At 37.8% G+C, this 23,316-nt stretch overlaps 1 protein-coding gene across 7 annotated transcripts in view; it reads left to right on the top strand.

Annotated features, from left to right (window-relative positions):
* BICRAL (BICRA like chromatin remodeling complex associated protein) overlaps positions 1–23,316 on the top strand; it is a 72,967-nt gene that overhangs the window by 40,097 nt on the left and 9,554 nt on the right. For all 7 annotated transcript variants that reach the window (XM_077781899.1, XM_021547600.3, XM_021547598.3 and 4 more), the window contains exons 2-9: positions 9,074–9,122; positions 11,902–11,950; positions 12,033–12,101; positions 16,169–17,872; positions 19,644–19,743; positions 20,972–21,069; positions 22,892–22,953; positions 23,063–23,208. In XM_077781899.1, the coding sequence (XP_077638025.1) occupies positions 9,079–9,122; positions 11,902–11,950; positions 12,033–12,101; positions 16,169–17,872; positions 19,644–19,743; positions 20,972–21,069; positions 22,892–22,953; positions 23,063–23,208 (2,272 nt within the window). In that variant the 5' untranslated portion in view covers positions 9,074–9,078. The remainder of the gene's footprint in view (positions 1–9,073; positions 9,123–11,901; positions 11,951–12,032; positions 12,102–16,168; positions 17,873–19,643; positions 19,744–20,971; positions 21,070–22,891; positions 22,954–23,062; positions 23,209–23,316) is intronic.

The raw sequence follows: 23,316 nt of genomic DNA on the forward strand, positions 1-23,316 counted from the left end.
ACAGCCACATAGGGCATTCACATGTGTACTTGGTGTGTTGACTGTAGCTGGATTAGCCATTACTGTCATACATACTGTTAGTTGAACTGCACATTTCCTTTTTTTTTCCCCATAGCATACTGAAATATCACTATGGTTTTTGGAAGTTTGATAAGGTACCGCATTTGGCAGACTCAAATCAGGTTTTTTTTTAGTGGTGTATTAAAGGGAAATGTAGGAGTTGGATGAACAGCCTATTGTAGGTCGTCTGTGGTTTTTATTTACCCTTCTGTGTGTGGAGCTAGATGTGTAAGCATCCTGCCTGTGTTCTTAGGTGTTCATCTGTCAGATATTAAAAACCACGAAAGGCATAATGTGCTTAGGAATTCCTGAGAGGAAGGACTTCTGTATTTCTTTCCTTGTTTCTATTTTTCTGATTCCTGAATTGTTTCTATTTTTTAGAGTAGTTTTTCTTAGAAAGGTTTTCATCACTCTTTTGAATATTTAAAATTACCAGTTTCTTCTCATACTCTGTTGCATACAGATGTCTGAAATATTGATGATTAAATTCAGTTCTACAGCTAATTTCAAGCATTGCAAAGTCATCTTAGAGGTACTATTCAGGTTTAGATTCTTGGAATGAAAATTAATTTTTAAATACTAAGAAGGTAATTCTTGCATAATGCGCTGTGTTATTTGATTAGAATTCCAAATTTCTGAGTTTTTTAGCTGTATTTTAGAGCACAGTTCCTGGTAGATTTTGCAACAGTGTAGTAACTGCTTGTTTTGATTACTCTGGAAAAGAAAATATTCATAAGGAGTTGTAGGATATATGTACAGCATAGTTAGTTTATGAGTGAATAGTAAGTCTTTGTGTTTTATAAAGTGCATTTAAATTTTCTTTTCTTTACTGTTGTTGTCTTGAAATGACCATTTTTGGATAATTATGACTTCCAAGTGAGGTTTTAGTTTGCAATGAATTTTTCAATATTTACCTATTTTCCATTGAGTACTTGTCATTATTCGGCAGCATATAAGTTTTTTACAGTAATGAGAGGAGGAAGTGGACATACCTCTTAACATCAATTTTTGTATTCCATCCATGTAAAAATCAATTTTTTGAAAACAGAGGGTTTGACATGGTAAGCAGCTCTTAAGTTGATTATAAGATAGAGTCTTGGTTACTTACAAGAATTTTAAATTCACAAGATATTAGATTGCTCAAAAGTAGTATTGACTTGAAATTTAAGAAGAAACTATGTGGTAATAAGGGTTTGAGTTTATACTCTTTTCTTACACTTCTGTGTTGCAGAGAATGCAAATGAGGTCTGCTTGTTCCTGTGTAGGAGTTTCCTTCACTGAATCCGAGGCTGCCTGTTGGATAGGAACCTGAGAGAGATCTGACAGGGTAAGGCAGGCAGTGGTTACAGCACCTCAGCAATCTGAAGTGCACAATAAGAAGATATATTACCCAGTGGATGATGAAACAGCTTGGGTTTTTTCTCCCTAGTTCAGAAGCACATGGAGCAAAATATTACCACTGTGGAAATTAATGAGAGTTTTGGTGGAAATTTGTGTGAGGGGAGGACTTCAATTTTGGGTGTTTGATCTCTGCAGTCAGTGTGGAGTCACTTAATGCTGCTGCAATCCTTTTATGTAATTTAGTAAGGGATGGATGGTGTTAAATAGAGTTATCTTACATCCGTGCTCAGAAAAGTTGTGAGGGATGAAAATGACACAAATTTGATGTGGCATGCTCAGTTCACAGCAGTACCATTCTCTGCAGTGACTGTTGCAGTAACTGATTCGTTCTGGTTTTGTTGTTGTGGTGATGGTTTTTCCAGTGGTAATGCATTTCTTCAGATATTCCATACTTCTGTTGAGATTGCAGATTAAAATTCTGAATGGAGAATGATAGAACAACAGAACAATTTAGAAGGTTTTATAGGACATGTTCATTATAAAGCATGAGAGAGATCTTGTCAGAATTCCTGCTGACAGGATGTGTACAAAGGCATACTGAAGTTGTGAGGATCAGTGGGTGTATGTCATAGTTCCAACAGTAATTACTTCAGGTGCTGGGTATGTTACTGTGTGCAAGTTTGATTATCTCCCATTATAAAGGTTTAGCTACAGCAGTCATTACCTTGCTTTAAAGCATCGATTTCCAAAGGTCAGTGTTCACTCTCAGGAGTCATGCTGCCAATCAGGAATTGATCTCATGTATTTGCACAAAACTTTCAAGTCTAGATTTTTCCAACAGTTTTGCAGCTAGATTTATGTGTGAATTATCAAGTTTTGATGTTGATTATATCACACTTTTTGGAAATTATTCTAGATGTTGATGTTCTAAGCTATCCATTAGCTTGTGCTTTTTACAGGAAGTGAAAATAGTAGTTTATTGCTTTGTATCTGAAATGGTCTGTTAAGGCTGTATGAAATTATAAGTGACTTTGAGAAAGGAAAATAATTCTTTTGATGCAGGCTTGAGTATAACTTGAGTAAATTTAAAATCCAGTGTTTACGGCTGTTAGAATATGGATACTATACAAAGCATGTGTGAATAGTTGGACTGTTTCTGGGCAAATCTGGTTTAATGGCACTGCAGGTTGTAGGTCCTGCATGTGTTACATGATACTGTGGATTGTGTAGCATGTTGGTGAAAAATTTAGGATGGTAAGGACTACTGGGGGTTATCTGGCCCTGCCCCCTGCTGTAAGCAGAACAAGCTTCACAGTTAGAACAGGCTGGTCAGGGCCATTTGAGTTTTGAAAAGCCTTCCAAAGAGGGTTATTCCACCCTCTTGCTTGAACATTCTTGTTTGTGAATTTTTTCCTTGCATCTGGTTGGGATTTTTTGTGTTACATGTTTTGGCTCTTGCTTTGTGTCTTTCTGTGTGCTGATAACAGATGACCTGCTTGGCTCATCTTAGCGCCCCTTTTAGCAGGCTGTAGGAAGCACCTGGATTTGCCTTCTGTTGACCAGGCTGAAGAAAGGCAATTCCTTCACATGACCACATGATTTTACTTGCACTCTGTTGGACTCCTTCACATTGTTTTGTATTTCTTTTAAGAGCACTGTCTGTGTGTAAAAGCCAGACAGACTGTAGCTGGGAGCTCATGAGCGCTGATAGGAAGGGAATAATGGCTCCACTGGACCACTGTGTGCACTGTGGTAATGTGAGGGTGGTGGTTGTATTCACATGTGTGCTACAGCCCCACACGTGCTTTAAGCTGACTGAAGCACTGCTGCCTTCCCCTGTGTTTAACTACCCACCTACCTCATTCCCTTTCTTGTGCTGGCACTTGCTCTGCTGTAGCCCTGTGGCAAGCCAGAACCAATCAAGAAGCTTATCCTAAGTTGGTACAGATCAGTGTATTTTATCAGATCACTTTTTTTTTTCCAAATGACTCTTCAAAGCCTTGAGCTGACCCAGGGAAAGTGCATGAGAGGAGGGCAGGACTGCTCTATTCATCTTCTATTGCTCTTTGCTCTGTAGCAGGTCAGAGTGTTGAAATGAAGGCAGAGGCTTTAAGGCCAAGTAATAAGAGTCTCCCAGAAGATTGGCTTGCATAGCTGGGATTTCCTTGTCAGTTTTATTACTTTAAACTTCTCTTATGTTCTGTTTGGGAGCATGTGATAAAGGGCACTCTGGTTATTTCCCAGAAGGGATAGACATGGTTTCTTGCACAAGTACATGTGATCCAAGTGGAAATATATGCGATATTCACCAGTGTGGTGTCAGAGATATGAAATAAAATAGTAGGGGCTTTGCTAGTAAGCTACAGGGAATATCTGTGCTGGGTTGTGACTAATTAGTGAGGATTGGCCTTTGTAAATTAGTTGGATGCCTGAGCAGGGCTGAATTTGACCTACTTCTTATAAGCAAATTTTTGTGGTTTTTTGTTGTTGTTTTTTTTTTTTTTTAAAGACACAGTAGACCAGTATTGATAATTAGATATTGCTAGGCTGCATTGTAACAGTGTTCCAACAGGTTGTGTGACTCTTCCCAAAGTGTATTTTCCCCAGCTATCACAAGTGTGATGCATCAATGCATCCTGGCAGGGCCCTGGATGGATTGATGGGTCCCAATGGTCCAGCGAAGCCTCACCTGGAGCCTCCACTGGCTGAAGTCTCCAAAGACTGATTCAAATATAGAACTGAGTCAATGTTTAAGGGGCTAGGCCAATGGTCTCCAAATGTTTTTGATTGCATTCCCCTGTTGGTAAGATTTTTGAGCATGCGTCCCCAATATATTGATATTAATTTGCATACACAAATATATGTGTGTATATTAAAACTTCATATACTAGTGAAGTTTTAATATTTTCTTCTTGCACCCCACTGGATTTTCTTGCACACCCCTCACTTTGAAGACCACTGGACTAGGCTTCATAGCTCTTTAACTCCACTCATTGTGGCAGGTTTTATTTTTGAACTCTCATGGCTTAATATATTTATTCCCATTTCATACATCACTCATTGCTTTGGCCCACTGTATGTTAACAAACAGTGAGGAGGACAGAAAAGTAGAAAATATAGTTGTCAAGAAAAGTGACAAACTTTTCTATTGTTTGTGCAGTAGAAAAGGCTTTAGGAAAATTCCTTAGGAGAGGCTTGCTTTTGTCAACACACTTGAAAATGATCATCTGTTTCAAGGTCACATGTTGCTCAAATTCCACTTTTCTAAATAGACTGAATTACTTTTAGGTGAATTTGCTGTTGGGTGTGCAAGTACTCTAATTGTTTGCTGCTGCCTCTGTTGCTCTCCTGAAATCAACAGGGCACAAATCATTTGGTAATCCATGTTGAAAATAGGCATTAGTTAAAAAGATTTAAACCTGCAGTGTCCTGGTTTTTGCTAGAACGGAGTTGATTTTCTTCCTAGTGGCTGGAACAGTGCTGTGTTTTGGCTTTAGTATGAGAATAACACACTCATGTTTAGTTGTTGCAAAGCAGTGCTTGCATGAAGCCAAAGCCTTTTCAGCTTCTCATACTGCCAGTGTGGGGGCTGATTTGTATTTGCACGTAATAATAATTATTGTGACCAGGACTAGAGGGACCCTGCCTCCAGCTGGGTGAAGGAAGGGGACTGTCAGGTTTTACTGCCCGATTTATTGGACTGTGGATTTGGCACATGAAAGCCACAGGACATGCAGGACTCATTTCCACAGCAACCTCATGGACACCTAGGTGAAAAAGTTGGATCTATCATCTTCCCTATCATGCATCAGCCTCTGGGAAAATCAAACCATACAATGGACTGTTAAAGGCCACTCTGAAAGCAAGGGATACTGGGGCATTCAGGCATTGGGATATCCATTTAGCAAAATCCAGCTGGTTAGTTAACACTAGGGGATCTACTAAATGGGTTGGCCCTGCCTGATAAGACTTTATCCCCTTCTACAGTATGTGAGAGTTCCTATAGTGTACACAGAAAATTGTGTTGTGGAAGGCAATCTTTGTTGTTCCTGTCTCGGGCAAAGGCAGACCCATCCATGGGGTTGCATTTGCCCAAGGACTTCAAGGCACTTAGTGGGTAATGCAGAGCGATGAGGAAGTCTGGTATGTACTCAAGGGGATTTGATTTTGGGTAGAACAACCAATGAGGATGTTAATTGGTATATACTGTATTTGATCACTACTCTGGTAGCTTTATGCCATATCAATGGAATTGCTGTAAGGGGTTCTCAGATTAATGAAGAGTGAGTGCTGATGAAACCGAGCAAAGTGATGTTAAGATAGAAGCAGACAAGTACAGCAGTGATGGAACCAGAGTTCAGCATGTAATAATCCCAACAGCATTTACCATCTCTTTCACTTCAAAGGAATGATACGACAGATGGAGCCCAAAGTCCTGGGCTCCATCAGGATGAACGCAGTGGACATCTTAGAGGGATGGCCCATAGGTTATGGGCCTATATGTCTGCATATATGGCAAAAGACAGGAAAAGTGGTTGTGATTATATGGGATGCATTGGAAAGTGTGGGACCTGGGCATGATGAGGTTGGTATAGAATAAAGCGTGGATATTGTCCTGGTTTTGGCTGGGGTAGAGTTAATTTTCTTTCTAGTAGCTGTATTTTGGATTTAGGATAAGAATAAAGTTGATAATACACTGATGTTTTAGTTGTTGCTGAGCAGTGTTTGCACCAAATGAAGGACTTTTCAGCACCCCACCAGTGGAGAGACTGGAGATATGATAGAAGCTGGGAATGGAAATAGCCAGCAGATCAGACCCCAGCTGACAAAAGGGATGTCCCATACCATATGGCATCATGTGGAACAATAAAACTTTATTATCCATTTTAAACTCGTAGGAGTTTGCAGTATGTTGAATAGATTTTTCTTGTATCACGTTCAGTTTGTAAAACCAAGTATATGTTCAGTATGGGTGTTATAGTGAAGACTATGTGTTTATATTAGGATTTTCTCACACCAAAAAATGCACTATTTTTGCATTTTTCTCAGATGCAAAAATGTATTTGCATACATTTTATTTTCCTTCTGATCATTCTATGCAAATTTTGAAGAATTCAGTGAATTTAACAAATTTATCTTAATTTGTGTCAGTTGTTCTAATGCTTCCAGAGCATTAATTGAAGAAAGTTCTGTGGTGTAATTTCAGCTAATGGTGGACCCTTGTAATAAAATCACAGAGAATATTTGGTTATGTAAAGCAAAGACATTTTTTAGTGTCTAAATAATGTTGTCAGTGTTTCCGTAGACACATGGCTTGGGATATACAAAAGTAGGTTTGCAGTGAAAACAAGGATAAATTTGACTTTCTATAAATTTTTGCTTTTGGCTAGCTAGGAAACTTTGGAACCTTGTTTTTGAGATATGGGTATACTCTCAGCAGTTAGAGGAAATAACAGCTTTCTGTAAGTAGTACTGTCAGTACATTTAAAGCAGAATGCTAATTGTTTATTAATTTATTCTTAGTAATACACATTTATATTTAAATTTTATGACATCATACTATGCCATGCCATTTGCTTAGCATTGAATTGCAATATCAGTGCTCAAGCTGGTGGCTCTATGCAAGAGTAAGCAGCTGGAACACTGACTCATGGGAGAAATTGCTTTTCTTAATGTGCATAATCACCTTATGAATGCTGATTTTTGTCAACATTGAGGTAGCTCTGTAGCTGTGCTTTGTTTTTCTGTCCTCCCTGAGAGGTGATACTGAATGATCCTCACACTGATATATGCCCCATTTCTGCTTCACCCTCAAATGTAAGCTAAAGCACAGAGACAGAAAAAATCCGAATAAGGCTCTGTAGCATAGAGGACACAGTACCCTCTGCTAGTCTACAATATAAGCTATTTTCAGAACCAGTGGAGTATAGAAAAATTTCAGGAAAGAGGTTACAGAATCACAGGGCAGCCAAGGTGGGAATGAATATCTAGGGATCACGTTATCCCCTGTCCTGAGCAGACTGAACCCAGAGCAGGCTGCTCAGGGTCAGATCAGGCAGACCCAAAGCTGTGGTCTAGCTGTATCCTGGGTATCTCCAAGAGTGGAGACTCCATAACCTTGCTGAAAAACTTGTACTAGTAATTGGCTACCCTCAGAGTTTTAAAAAAAGAAAGTTTTTTTTTTTTTGTCTATGTAGACTTTTTGGTTTATTGTGTTTTGATTTGTGCCCCTTGCCTCTTGGTCATTCCCTGGGTATCACTGAGAAATGTTTGGCTCAGTATTCTTAACACTTTCCCACCAGGTATTTCTATACAAGATAAAGATTCCCCATGGTTTTCCTCAGGCATAACAGTCTTGGTGCTCTCAGTCTCTTGTATAGCAGGTGCTTCCATTCCTTCATTGTTTTAATCATTATGGAGAGCAGAATGAGGAATGATTCATGTGGGTCTCTGGTCAAAGAGAGTAAGTCTCTATTTGTCAAGAAATAAGAGAGAGCAGAATGAATTAAAGCCAAAACTGTGTTATAACTGATATAACTGTGCTACAACATTTGAGTATGACAGCACAATTTTTAAGGGAAGTTGAGAAAAAACAGGCATGGAATGCAATGATAAACTTGATCTGAGTAGAAAATAGGGTAAAGATGAGATTGGATATCTTAAAGGAAGCCAGGATACCAAGAAGATTGGGAAACACATCAGTTGATAATTGCACTAGTGGATTAGATGGGATGGTCCTGACAGTTACTGAGAAGGACAAGGGGAATTCTGAGATGAATAGGAGAGCCTAGAATATGCAAACAGAAGCTTTGAAGGAGCAGCAGTTGGAGGGGAGAGTGAGTGTGAAAGTTTTTGGTGCAGCAGTCCCTGATGGAGTAGGCAGTGTGTGAGGAGTTGGTGGTTGTGACACTGTGAGGCTAAAAGTGCTCTGCATTGGATACTTGCCCTCAGGTTGGGCAGTGCACATAAATTTCTATCTGTACTCATTGTTAAAAAGACTGTCAGAACCCTGTACTGTTAAACACAAGTTTAAGGACACTCCTGAATATTGCTGAGGAGAAACTCGAAGTGGCCACATTGACACTTAGCTATTGCTATGAAAAGTCTGCTAGAAAACAGTGTTTCTTTCAATGCTTAGTCATGTTTCGGCTATAGTTTTGATTCTAGACTGTGCCTGCATCCTTGTGACATTGACCTAAGTTTATTTGCCTTATTGGCTGCTCAATGCTACAGTCACTGATTTGTAACAGTCTTTGTAGCATTTGATTATTCCTTCACTGGGATTAGCTGGGAATAAATTCCTATAGAAGCATTTTTATTGGAGCCTTAGATTGCATTCCGTGTTGATATTTCTACTACTTTAAATTGTAGAAGTTATTTTTAATCACTTTGGTTAATAATTTGTCTTTCTCTGATTTAAAATTCTAAAAACCCCCTGGATGGTAAAACATTGTATGGGGTTTTGTAAATCTTCGTATGAATTTGATCCTGAGATAAATCAGCAGACATCTGTAGAAGATGTTGGTCTACGTAAGAACTTTGTCAACAGTAGACAACTGTCAGCTTCTTAAATTGTTTAATAAAAATACTGAGATACTCTAAATTGGTTTTGTTGTTGAAAACAAACTTTTATGTGATACATATCAAATATCCATCCTCTCCTTTATTCTAGTTGTCATGGATGATGACGATGATGAATCCTGTCTCCTTGATCTTATTGGGTAAGTTTCCCATAAGAACTACTGCAGAAAATTTTGGAATAATAATTTTGCAAAATTACCTTCTAGAAGGTGATTCTATCTAAAGATGAGGTGACTTGCAATGAAATGAGCAGACATGCTTCACGTCTTCCACGTGGAGATGTGTGGATTGAAAAGCCTTCAATGCCAATGGATGCTTGCTGACATTCTCCTCAGGAGAGGCTAGGGAGAATGGATTCTCTTCTCAGGTAGTAGTAATACCAGATCAGTGTTGATGCATGTTACTAGGGATGCTACTACAAACTTCACAGCAAGTTAACTTTTTTTTTAGTCAAATCCCCAAAGACGTCGATTTTTCTGAGTAGTGGAACTAGATAATTTTTTTATACTGTGCTTGTATTTTAAGGGCAAAGTAAAACTTATTTTTTTCCTCAATTCAAAATATTTAAATATTTCACTTCTGCTAGTCATACACATTTGCATTTAAATGTTAGGAAAAATAATTGGCCTCTGTACTGTTTCCTATTTCCAACAAAGAATTTGCCAGTAGTTGATCAGAGTTACTTGATTTTTATAAAATTGGGGATTTTGAATGGTCATTTGAGTTGTTGGTGGGTTTTTTTTTGGCCCTCCCCGCGCCCCCCCGAATTTCCATAACAGATTTATATAGAGTTTTATAATTCTATGTGGCAATCTTCAAAAATAATTGGGATAGCTGAAGTATGAGCAAGTTTTGTACGGATTGTATACGTGACAAATTGCCTTACTTTGGGTATAGTTCATGTCAGTATTCAAGAACAGATAATATGCAATAAATGCATATTAAACACAAGAGGAGAATTGAACTTTTCATGCCCAAAACTTTGTTCAAACTCTGAAATTAGACTGGCATCAGTCTCATAGCAGCTGCTAAAAGATCATTCCCAGTTCATGCGATTAGTTTTTACTGTCTTAAGTGTAGGAAATAATTAGGCTTTTTACCTTTCTCACACTGAAATCTTCCAGTGAAACCAGTGAGAACCGTAACTTCAGAAAGACCAAAACACCCCCAGAGTGGCTGCTGTAGTTTGAGGGTTGCTCTGGATGCTGTAGCAAAAGCAATGCCAGTAAAGGCTTAGTTACATTCTGTGAAGTAACTGTTGTGTGAGGTTATGGATTGTGGCCATGTAAAAACACTTCCTGCTTGGAACGTGAACATGAAGATGATCATGTGACAATTAAGTGCTCTGTCATGAGCATGAGTCATGAGGATCCTGCTACAAGATCACAGGTGGTCCAGAAAATGAAGTGCTCTCTATACAGATGAGTGTTTGTGTGAAAAATTACAGTGTTCGTGCTGCTGCTGGCAGCAATTATTGTCTTAAGCATCTAGAAGAATGGAAAACATTTTTTTAAAAATCTGATCTGTGATTGGGTAAGTGCCATTTAAAATTCCTTCCTTACTAAAGACAATATTTAAGGTGATGAAGTGTTCTTAATTTTTAATTGCGTTTTGCACGATTGGAAGACAGTGAGGGTGATTAGTATTAAATGGCCTGATTATTTTACTGATAAAATTCATGAGCATAATAGAACCCTATATAAGATCATGAGTTCTGTGTTCCTTAATTTTTGAAATTCTGTGAAATCTACTATGAAAATGACATTTCCATTTTAAAATATATGTAACCATTCCAATATTGTAAGCATAATAGTAAAAGAAATCCCTGCCAAGTGCCATCATATATTTTGTAAACACATGAACACAGGTTTTTTTTTTTAAGGGAAAAAAAAAGGTGTAGAGGTGTGTTTGTCCTTTCAGAAGAGTAGTTGTGAGCTTGAAAGATCTTTGACTTTATGCTTCTTTATTTTCTAGCAAGAAGGAGGCATTTTTAGTTACTGCTTTTTTACATTATAATCTTCTGCTTCTAAAAAATGTTTTATTATTACTTGTTAATCAATAAACATGTTTTAAAAATCAAAGAAATCCATGTCAGTTTACTCTTTATGCTAAGGGAAATGCTTTATAATTGTTGCATTATAATAATCCCATGTAACACAGCCTTTTATTCTTTTTACTTGGTCTATACATACAGCTAAATTAATATATTTGCATTTGTTTGAATTTCTGACACTCATTCTATCTGACTACATTTTTAATATGAGTTTTATTTAGTGCTAGTGTTAAGTTAATTAAATACACTGAAATTCATAATATTTAGTCAGTTATTTCTATGGTTGGTTTCACTTGGAAGAGGTGCCATTTTTTCTTCATGAGGGGTCTGTTACTCTGGCAATCATAAATTTTTATTAACTTGTGTCAAAGATGGCAGAAAACCCATCACAGAGTCAGATTTGTAAATACCCTATTAGATGCTAGCTAAACAAGACATTACAGTTTAGCTGTAGAAGAGGTGGTTCCTGTTTTAGTTCTCACATTATTTGGTGGTAGTATATTCCTTAGGTTTTGTACTGTGTGTTGTCAGAAAATACCAAGTTTTTTACGAGAATATGAGTTTCACCTTCATAAAGGGAAATACAGTAGAGTGCAACTAAAATTTTGTGATCAACATAGTTTATTTGCTTGAAATGCCTTGTTACAATGGCAGCAGATGTGATCAGCATCTGGAAGTTGTGCTGATACAGAAGCACAGAGACTCGGATGATACAAACTTTCAGCTTTGCATTGGATTCAGTGAAAGATGTGTTTTTACTAGAAACCTGATTTATATGAGTACAGTATGTGGCTTAGTTAAATTAGCTTTGTTAGTAAAAAGGACTTCTAAAAAGTGTTAACTTCTTTATTTTTTCCCCCCTTCAGGGACCCACAAGCGCTGAATTATTTTCTACATGGACCTAGTAGTAAATCTGTAAGTAGCATTGCTGTGTACTAGGTATAGATAAGCTTCATTGAGTGTATTAGTTCTAAACATTATTTTTGTCTTTTACCAGAGCAATGAAGACTTGACTAATGCAGAATATTCTGTAGCCAACTCAAATTCAATTTTTGCCAACTCCAATGTAAGTGGTCAGAGATAAATTACTTTAGTATTGAGATTGCATGATTCTGTATGGCTTTACTTGACTGTCATAAAACTGAATGAAGTAGATGTGGGTTTCAGCTTTTTCTTGTGAAAGCTCTGAATACTAACATAGAACCTATCTTGTGCTGTTAGTATTTTAAGTATTTCAGTGGGGAATTAATTAAAAAATACTGCACTGTTGGGATGTGTTTTGTAAATATGTAAAGCAACTTGCTGAGCAGTGAAAATGCTCTCTGGTGTAATTCTCTGGTAAACTGCATTTGTGAATTTAGTGGTTGTAGGAGTAGTAGTGCTCAAAGATAGACCTTGAAAATTAGTCATTCATATGCTTTCTGTATATGCTAGAATGGCCTTTGTTTCTTACTTTATGTAGATGCTGAGCTGGCAGGTTTTTTTTAATTAATTAATGCGTGAGTTGTTTTTTTTTTCTCTTTTCATATTTATTTTTCTTTCGAGTCAGGAGCTAATTTGGGATGTTGCCTTCCTGTAACTTCAGTGTTAGGGAAGTTGCTTTAAATTCATTAGGTGTTGCAAGAAGTCTTCAGTGTTCCTTCTTGTCAGGAGTGTTTTGCAGCCCTGGACCACATTTCACACAATGAGGTTGTGGAATCCCAGTCCTTGGTGGTAAATTCAAGGCTCTAGTGTGAGTCATGCTTTGAGTAGAACATTGGACTGGATGACTTAGGAGGTCCCTTCAGACTCATATTTCTTTGGTTTAATTCGTGTGTTTTTTAAAACAACTGAATTGTTAATCCCACAATCAAGTTATTTGTATACATAGAATAGAATTTTCTTGGTAATTCCTCTTTCTATTGTACTGTTACCTTGACTCTTGTCTGTTCGTCTCATGTTCATAACGGATACATGGATACACTTGTAGGTGTGTAGGGACCTTAAATAATTGACATGAAGAAATTCTGAAAACCATTAATCTGTGTGTGGAGAACTAGTGACTTTCCTTTAGGCACAGTAGTGTAAAGTGTTTGTCCTGTCCCTCCCCTTTCAGGATTGTTATTAAATATTGTAGAAGAAACAGACAAGCTGATTGAGATAATGATGAGGGAGTAGGGTACCAAGAGTAACCGGGTGTGCCAAATTTTCAGCTGATGGGGAACAGTGATTTCAACTTGGTACCAGGCTGTGGCCATTAGCAGTCAGCAGCTGCCTGTATGCAGCACTGGCAGAGATGGGGTTTGAGGATTTACCCTAAGAAAAAACAGGTTTGAGAAAAAAGGGTGACATATGACATGCATTTGTCATAGCCTAGACTTCCTAGTTGTTCTTTGGAGACATCCTTCTGATGAGTATGACTAGGTAGGCAGGAGTAGGGCGTTTCTGGTGTATTTTCAGAAAGTGAGTTTCCTTGAATAATTTTGAGGGGCAGTGGGAGATTCTGGACAAGGGGGGGTTGTAGCCTAGGCATTAGCAGTTGGAAGAAATAAAATATTTGATGAAAGCTAGGAGTTTCTGGTGTATGAAATTGGGGGTAAGTAATCTAGAAGGCAGGTGATCCAAGGAGAAGGGATTTGTAGTAGATGTTCCTAGGATGACATACTACAGTTTAATTCTCAACATGCTATGACCTCATTGTTTTATAACTTCATAGGGAAGACCAATGCCATCTTCTCTTCCCTCCTTCCTCCTGTGCTGACATAGGTGAAGCATGACTTGATTACAGATACAGATTCTTACAGTTCATTGGGAAGGAACAAGTGTTACTGTAAACAGATCTTTTCACAGTCTCTGCTTATAAAATGGGATACCTGAAAGCTTCTGAGGCTTTTGTCATTAAAGGTTTTGCAGATACTGAAAGTTCTGTCTTTGTATATATTCAGAATTGCTACCATGAAGTAGGATTGACTGTCTTGCTGCCCATCTCAGCCTTTCAGTGGCGGAGTTTACAAATTCAGTGTCAAGGGTTCAGTGCCTCAGCTGGTAAGCATGCTTAGCCAACACCTAGTACAAGCAAGACCAAGTTCCTGCTGACTGAAGGAAAAGACACCACTCTTCCCACTCCCTTATACTGCCCCCCATGCCCTATCCCAGCCTTCCCTAAGTTGAGTCTGTACCACCTCTGCTGATTCCAGGTTGGTTTCCTGTGGCAGTTGTTATGAGAGGCTTCCCTAGCCATTGCCGTTATCTGGCTTGTGCTGGCTGGCTGCTTCTATTCTCCTGTTACAGTATATTAGGACAGCATAAGAGAGCAGAATATTCATGGAGCTGGTGAGAATAAGACTCTTCTTGTTGGGCAGCAGATTCATGAAGCTGCAGAGGCTTTGGTTTCTTCTTGAAATTAGCATGATATTCTGCATGGCTCTTCTGAATCTGGACAGTAATGATTCAGATGTTAACTTGGAAGGTTACAGTTTTTGCATATAAAATTATTTTCTAATGTTAAATAGTCCTGGGAGTGAATGAAACTTAGGATTCTCTGTTCCACTGGGAGAGTTTTAAGCTATTAATCCTGATTGCATGTAATATTATTTATTAGTGTTATTATTGGTAGTAGTAATAGTGGTATTGCTTGTACTAACAAATAGCATTAGTAGATTTCAGTTTGGTCATTTACTTGGGGACAGCTTAGAGATGCAATAGGGAATCCCCCTGAACATTCAGAGTCCTAATTATGGCCTAATTAGTGATTCCTTTTTACTCTGCTCAGTGGTAGCTAGGTACAGTTGAGAACCTGATTTGTAGCTTTAGGTGTTCCTGAGGTTTGGACACTGAGACATTTAAGCAGCGGTTTAATTCCTCTATTAACATAAATGCTAAAAGCTTGCTGTAGTTCAATAGTTGTAATTTGAAAATATTTCATCTAGTCTTAAGAAAAATCTTTTAATATTTTAAAACATGACTGAAGCTTCAGGAAATACACAGTTTCTTCAGAAACAGATTAGGGTAAAATTCTGAATAAGTATGCTTGGGGAACTGAATTTAGGGTGGGGACATCATTGCATGTGATAATTATGGCTTGCAGCATCTTCACACTGTTTACATGAGGTGAAAAGAAGTGTCTATGACCTTTAAGGAGTGAAGGCTCAGAATATGAATGTGACTGATAATTGCACACCCAGAGTTTCCATTTATCCTGACCTAAAAAGAAACTGGTTATTGCTTCTGAATAGCTGAGATGTGATCATGCAATTTAGAAAGGTGTACTTTGTATAGCTCAAAACTATCATGAGTATTATTATGCATTTAAATTTGTCATTCTGGCTGCAGAAACCTGATGCTTGTATTTTCTAGAATTTCTGGACAGAACTTTGTTTTAGGAAAATTTTGGCAGTAGGCCAGAGTAAATAGGTTTTGATTTTCCTTATCATGGTGTTAATGGATGTGGATTTGATGGATTTTTTTTTTCGTTAAAGGTGCTACTTAATATTTGTGTGGTAGTTCCAATGTTAATAGTTTTCAGTAATCTTTTTTATGAGCATAAACCACAGTCTGTAACACTTTTTTTTCCTACTCTCTTGTTTCTAATTTTTTTTTTAAACAAGGAATTAGCATAATGCCTTAACTGTATGAAAGGGTCACTAGTTTTCACTAAGTGATTATAGAAATGCTGGTAGTATTTTGGAGGCGAATCTCGTTTGATAGAAGTCAGTGGAAGAAAAGCTTTCTTCTGCCTTTCCCTGCTTCTACTGTTGCTACTGAAGCCTTGCCCCAAACTGAATTAGAGTGGAGGTGTTTTCCTTCCTTTTATCCTTTTGTCAGTAGAGTGCTCAGCTTGAGGAAGGGAAAATGGCACTTAGACAGCATTTCATGTCCTCTTGAAACAGTGCAGCTGCAGAGCTAAGTGCTGTGTATTGAGGGATTTGAGAAGGGAAAGGAGAGAAATGTCTCCAGCAGTCTTGAGGGTGTGAGCAGGGTATCTATGACCTGTTTGTGCTGGCTCACTGTGTGGGGTCAACATCACCCTGCACATGCTATGGGAAAAGTATAATTCTATATAGAAAGTTTGCTTGCATCGAAAAATAACTAATGAGGAAACAAAGCAGATACTGGAATTTCTGAAAATGATTTATTGCTTGTTTTGCATTTCAGAACACTGATCCTAAGTCATCTGTAAAAGGTGTAAGTGGTCAGCTTGGAGAGGGGCCTAGTGATGGACTGCAGCTGTCCAGTAGCCTTCAGTTTCTTGAAGATGAACTTGTGTCTTCTCCTTTACCTGATCTTACTGAGGATCAGCCTTTTGATATTCTTCAGAAGTCCTTGCAGGAGGCCAATATTACTGAACAGACTTTGGCAGAAGAGGCATATTTGGATGCCAGTGTAGGTTCTAGCCAACAGTTTGCACAAGCTCAGCTTCATCCTTCTTCATCAGCATCCTTTACTCAGGCTTCTAATGTTTCTAATTACTCAGGTCAGACGCTGCAACCTATAGGAGTTACTCAAGTGGTACAGCAACCTGTTGGAGCATCTTTTGCAAGCAATACAGTTGGTGTGCAACATGGCTTTATGCAACACGTTGGAATTAGTGTTCCCGGCCAGCATTTGTCTAATAGCAGCCAGATTAGTGGTTCTGGGCAGATACAGCTGATTGGTTCATTTAGTAATCAACCTTCCATGATGACCATCAATAACCTCGATGGATCTCAGATAATACTGAAAGGCAATGGTCAGCAAACACCTGCAAACATGAGCAGTGGCCTCTTGGTTCACAGACAAACTCCAAATGGAAACTCGCTGTTCAGTAACTCAAGTTCAAGTCCCGTAGCACAACCTGTAACTGTTCCATTTAACAGCACAAATTTTCAGACTTCATTGCCTGTCCATAATATCATCATTCAAAGGGGTTTGGCGCCAAACTCAAACAAAGTTCCTGTTAATATCCAACCAAAGCCTATTCAGATGGGTCAGCAGACTGCTTACAATGTGAATAATTTGGGAATACAGCAACATCATGTACAGCAAGGGATTCCATTTGCTTCTGCAAACTCACCTCAAAGTTCAGTAGTTGGTCCTCATATGTCTGTTAATATTGTTAATCAACAACAAAATACGAGAAAATCAGTTACACCTCAGACAGTTAGCAATGCTGGAGGTAGTATTGTTATCCATTCTCCTATGGGACAGCCTCATGCACCTCAAAACCAGTTTCTCATACCTACAAGTTTATCTGTTAATTCTAATTCAGTTCATCATGTCCAGGCCATAAATGGACAACTTCTTCAGACTCAGCCTTCCCAGCTGGTTCCTGGCCAAGTGTCTGCTGAGCATGTAATGCTCAACAGGAACTCTACAAACATGCTAAGAGCCAACCAATCGTATTCAGGACAGATGCTGAATAATCAGAACACAGCTGTTCAGCTTGTTTCAGGCCAGACATTCACAGCTCCTGGAAACCAAGTTCTAGTGAATCATGGAACTTCCCAAATTGTTGGTGGGCAGGTGCCACTGCAGCAGGCATCACCAACGGTGTTGCATTTGTCACCAAGCCAAGCTAATGTTTCTCAAGGCAGATCGAGCTTTACCACCATGTCACCTGGGCAGTCCACAGTCTCAAATATGTCAGCTTCTGGTCGATTTGCTGCTGCGAGTTCTTCTGGTTCAGTGCACCCCAGCTTGGGAGCATCCGTTCAGTCTGTCGCATCGGGAGGGAACTTTACAGGAGATCAGCTGGTCCAGAACAGAGCTCAAGTTGCCGTCAGTGCATCGCATCGTCTTCCAGCATCCTCCTCCAAGTCTGTCAGCACCTTTAGTCACACGTCTGTGGGAGTAACACAACAACAGTTTGCCTTTGGTCAGGTATGAAAGCTGCTCGAGAATGTAGCTGAAGAAAGGCTTCTAAGCTGTGCTAAAATCTGGTTAATACACAGAATGTTAATTTTGCTGGTTTGTATTGTTACAAATACTGTGGAATTGCTGAAAATTACTATAACCCAGAGTCATCATTTCACTTGGTATTTTCTAAATCTGTCACTCAGTGAGCAACTCTGTCACTTTGATTAATTCCAAAGATTTTGTTGTGATTTATAGTATTATTTTCAGAAGTGCTTAGCATTGAACTATGTCTGCTCCTGTTTAAAGGAATGGGCATTGTAAGTTTATACAATTGCGAGCTCTCTTGTAAACCTTCCCATAGGCTAGATGTAAAGGCTCAGGTTCCTTCTTAGCACTTAAACGGCATTTGACTTCAGTAAAACCTATGCATTTTCAAGGTTTGAGTTATTGAAATTAGAGATGAAAAGTTTTCTTGGGCTTCCTTTTGTTATTTCTATTAGTGCTTTCGTTATGTGTGTCCGAGCAGTTAGAAGCTTTCAAGTTTGATGCAAAGACAAGAAATGTTTCTTAGAATCCTTAAAAGGAAATACCTTTTAAAGCAGTTTGTAAAAGCATAACATTAAAAAAAAACCTTTAAGAAGCCAGGCTAGTAGTTAAAAAAAATTGGAATTCACTTTTAAGGTTTGATGCTTTCTGTTTTGTAAGTAGATACACTTGCATTATATATTCAACTTAAATCTTTCGGTTTTTGTAAGTAAACTTTTAAACAGTCAAAAGTTAAAAAAAAAAAATTCATAAAGTTCCAGGGTGAGCTGCCAATTTTAACTCAGCAACTTTTAATGCAATTAGCAACAAGCTATTAAATTTCTGTCCTTTTTTAACTTTTTCTTTTTGTAATTTTTAAATATTGGTCACTCTCTCAGAATGCATCTGCACTAATTAGATCTTTCTCTTTTTTTTACTTCTTTTACTTTGATAATTCTTTTTCCAAAGGCCTGATGGATTTTTTTTAACCAAACCCAAAATCTGCAATGAAATAATGTCTTAGAAAATAATGTGTATTTAAAATATTAATATGAACATGTTGTAGAAACATTTGTAATCTTTGCCATGACTTCTGGTGCAGATTGTAACATTTTGTTTGTAGATGAGTAATTTGAGGCCTGTCTGACTTTTCATGTGTCTACATCGGAAGACATTTGCAGGTTATGTGCTGGGTCAGTGAGTTTCAGCAGTTTTAAAAGCAGTGTATTTCTTATTGCTGTAAAAGATAATTTTGTTCTTGTGCTGAAATTTCAGAGCTGCAAATGGGAACTTACAGAGTACAAATGCTGCTATTAGCCAGAACCTTTTTAGTTTGTTTGTACTTGGATTTTAAACAATGTACTTTATACTAAACCATGTATCATTCAGTTGCTACGCAGTGGAGGGTTTGTTCCACTGTGGGTTTTTTTTTCTTGGGAAAGCAACTTCGTCATCTTGCAGTTTTGGAACTCTGAGAAGCTGTGTTTTCTGAGGCCCACTTGTAGTGGGAAGTCAGGGGCCTTGTAGAATGCAACTGGTATATATTTGTGCTGTTAGTGTAATTTCTCTTCCCCTCTGATTTACTTTTTAAAATTCTTGAACTTGGAGGGATTGAGATGTGTGAAATTTCACCACCGATGAGTTTGGAGTTAAAAAAGTATACATGGAGATGAATTTTAGTGCCTTTTCCTTGTTTTTCTTAAAGCTTTCAGTAAATATTTCACTGTGATTTTTAAAAAAATTTGATCTTTATTTTATGTATGTGCCACAGAAAAAGGCTGTGAGCCAGACATCACCAGTTTCTGCATCGAAGACGCAGGACAATTTGAGACAGCCTCAGCTAACAAGTCTTCTGAGCAACACACTATCAGGTCAACTAAGGTCTTTTTAACATAATTTTCTTAATTTTCTGCAGCAACAGAGATTAGTTCTTCTTCAGTGTGTCAGATGCCTCATGCTCATAGGGTTTTACAAGTTGTTGGAATTTTATTTTTAGAAGAATTCAAGCTATATTTTTTCAGTTTTGAATGTGTGCTTTGATTTTTCTCAGCCATGGCACTTCATTTTCTAGAGAGAAAAGTAGAACCTTCACAATTAGCAATTATTTCTCTCCTCTGTAAAAGCCAAAATTGTACCTTCTTTCATTTTTCTTTTTTTTTTTCAGCTTAGGAAAATAGAAATACTTGATTTGCAAAATACAGACATCTGCTAAAATTCCATGAAACTTCTAAAATGTTGAATATGGTGGTGGCTGCTTCAGTTACAGAGGGAAGAGAAATAGGTGTACAAGGTTATTTGCAGGCTGTCATCACTCACTTCATTCTTAGATACGTGCCTTTCAGTTAGAATAGTTCATGCACTGTTCATGGCAAAACAGCAGCTTTTCAAGCAGCACTGTGCTACTGAAAGAACAAAACTGGTGCATTCAAGGCAAGCAGAAAAATGCAGTAACCTTTCTGTTCTCTTTGTACATAAGTAATCTTTTGAATAAGGTCCTATACTCCTGCCTGCTTTTTTTCCCCCTAGTGTACTGTTATGTGTAGGCTGTCCAGGCAATTCTATACAATCTGCACAGTATGCTGAGTGTCTTTGGGGAAAAAAAACCTAATAAATTCTTACTTGTTTTGGTTGTAAGGTAGCATGACTGATAAGATGTTGTTTGGATTATGAAGCAAGGCAATTGGAGGAAGGCTGCCTATCTAAAAAAATGTAGGGGAAAAAGTATGCTTGCTGTCTAAATACTTGAGCTCTAGAAAAGTTTGGGTAATACACTTGAGGGAGGATTGGTATTAAAATGCTTGATAAACTTTACTGTATGATTATAGGTAAATTGTTGGGACACTAAACTGACAACACTTGAATTTCTTATGTTGCAGTACCATGGTGAGATATGATTTATATTGAGTATTTTTATTGTTTTGAGGCAAAATATCAGTCGTGTTTATTTTTTATGAGCTGGTTTCTCCATGGGATAGTTACGTCTTACGCTTAAAAGCATTAGTGTGCTTTCCTTAAAACTCAAGTGAAATTAGCAGGATAGGTAGGCAAAATTATTCTCTTGCTTAGCATGACAAGACTCTTTTAAACTTTTTTTTATAGGACAGGACTCTGGAGGAAAAATCATACAACAATCTCTAGGATCAGCACAGCCACAAGAAAAAGTGATAGGATCATCATCAGTTCAGCAGAGTATACAGGTAAAGAACTTCTGTTTATATGTTTCCCTGTCAGTCCTGGTTTTGTCTAGGATAGAGCTAATTTTCTTCTTAGTGGGTGGTGCAGTGCTGTGTTTTGGATTTGGGATGTTAGTAATGTTGATAACACACCAGTGTTTCAGTTACTGGGCAGTGCTTACTCTGCATGTCATGGCCTTTCCAGTGCCCCATGCTGTGCCAATGACACACACAGGACAGCTGGCCCAAACTGCCAGAGGAATATCCCATACTATGGAGCATCATGTCTGTGTGTAAATATAGGAATTGTCTGTGAGCCGCTGATGACTTCTTGGGAATGGGGTGGGCATTGTTCAGAGGGTGCTGAGCAATTGCATTGTGCATCACTTGTTTCTCCTGGGTTTAATTCCCCCTTTGCTCTTTTTCATTACAACTTTATAGTAACTATCATTACTATATTATTTTATTTTGTTACTGTTTCTAAACTGTTCTTTTCAACCCACAAGGTTTACTTTTTTCCTAATTCTCCTCTCCACTGGGGTGAGGGGAGGTAGTGAGTAAACAAATAAGGAATCATTGTAGGTTTTTTGTAGAGTATATGAATTCCCTCAAACTTGACAAATTCTACCTTGACATGATAAATGCTGATTATTTTGCAAATTGATACACTGGATGCTGCTTTGAGATTCAGTTCAGTAAGTGGAGTCTGACTGTACTGTTCCCTGAAGTTAATTTTGTATGACATAGCAATTCTTCATTGAGTTGGCCAAACCTACTTTTCTTATTATTTCTTTCAAACTGAGCTGTTCTCTAGCAGATTGGGAGAGAGTGGTTTGTGAGAAGCAGCAGAACCATTCCACCTGGTATTTGTTTTATTTTTTACTGCAGTCTTCTCTTTTTACCATCAAAAGTTCTCTCGCATAATGCAAGTATGTACAAAACCACGGTCCAGGATGAGGGGGTTTTTTTGGTTTGTTTTTTTTTTTTTTGAGAGGATCTGACTTAAAAGTTTTGTTTGTAAATGTATTTGTCAGTGCAGTAGGACAGGAATGTTTTTCCATGTCTTATTGATGTACAAGTAGAGCAGAAGATACAGTAGTACTCAGTTAGGTGGTCAGCCTGGTTGTATAATGGTTGGTCAGATGTTTATTCTGCTTGGTGGTGATTACTTTTTGTGCTCTGAAGTTGGAGGATTTTTGAGGCAAATACTCTTCCAGTGTGCCTTCCATGAATCTTTACCCCCTCAGAGAGCCTCAGGTCTTAGGAGAGTGTTCCCAGGAAAAAATCTTGATTTCATTAAATATCTAAGCAAAGGAGAAAATTACATAGATCTCCACATTATGAGCTTATCTTAAGCATGGACACTGAAATAAAATTCCTAAAATGAATTTTACCATCCCTCCCAATCCACTGTGTTTTTAAAGAATTTAAGTGCACAGCATTAGCCTGCTTTCCTCACAGGTACTCTAATCCATCAATATCAGCTAAGATGACATCTTCTGAGAAATGCAGAGACAGTTTGTATGAGCAGATTTATTTATAAAAGTTTTTAGTTGTACCTTTCCTTCTTTGCATCTGTTAACTTTGATCTTCTCTTTCTTAGTGAAGTATGTATAATGCACAACAGTGGAATTTTTCTACCAAAAGCATTTCAGACTTTCGGTTTATGTCACTTCCCTATTTTGTGGATACACAGTGCCCTGTGCAAATAGGAGATAGATGAAAGTGTTTATACTTATTTGGTGGTTACAGTTAGTGTTGTACCTAATTGACAGAAGCAAATCCTGAAACTAAGGCTTTGCAAATGAGGGGCTATATTGTAATTTGTCTTTTATTTTGAACTTAGGTTGATGGTCATTTAGTTGGACAGAAAAGGCCTGCTGCTAAACAGTTAACTAAAGGAGCTTTGTAAGTCATTATTTAATTTTAATTTTGTTGCAGAAACCTTAATTTTGACTTTTGTCAATGTAAAAACTCTGTACAGTATGTTAAGTATATATCATTAATTTTTTTGTAGTATTCTGCAGCAATTACAGAAGGATCAGGTACATGCTGTGACACCAGATAAAAGTCGGTTCAGATCATTAAATGATGCAGTTCAGAGACTCCTTTCATACCATGTGTGCCAGGGATCACTGCCAACAGAAGAAGATTTAAGAAAAGGTAATTTTCTTTTTAAAAATTAGCAGTAAGTTTGTAATCAGTGTATTGCGAGAATTCTTAATGTAAATTAGAGCAATAAGAAAAGGAACATTTTAAAATTTGTGCAGG

The sequence above is a fragment of the Lonchura striata genome, chromosome 3 (genome assembly GCF_046129695.1).
Source record: "Lonchura striata isolate bLonStr1 chromosome 3, bLonStr1.mat, whole genome shotgun sequence".
Lineage (NCBI taxonomy): Eukaryota > Metazoa > Chordata > Aves > Passeriformes > Estrildidae > Lonchura > Lonchura striata.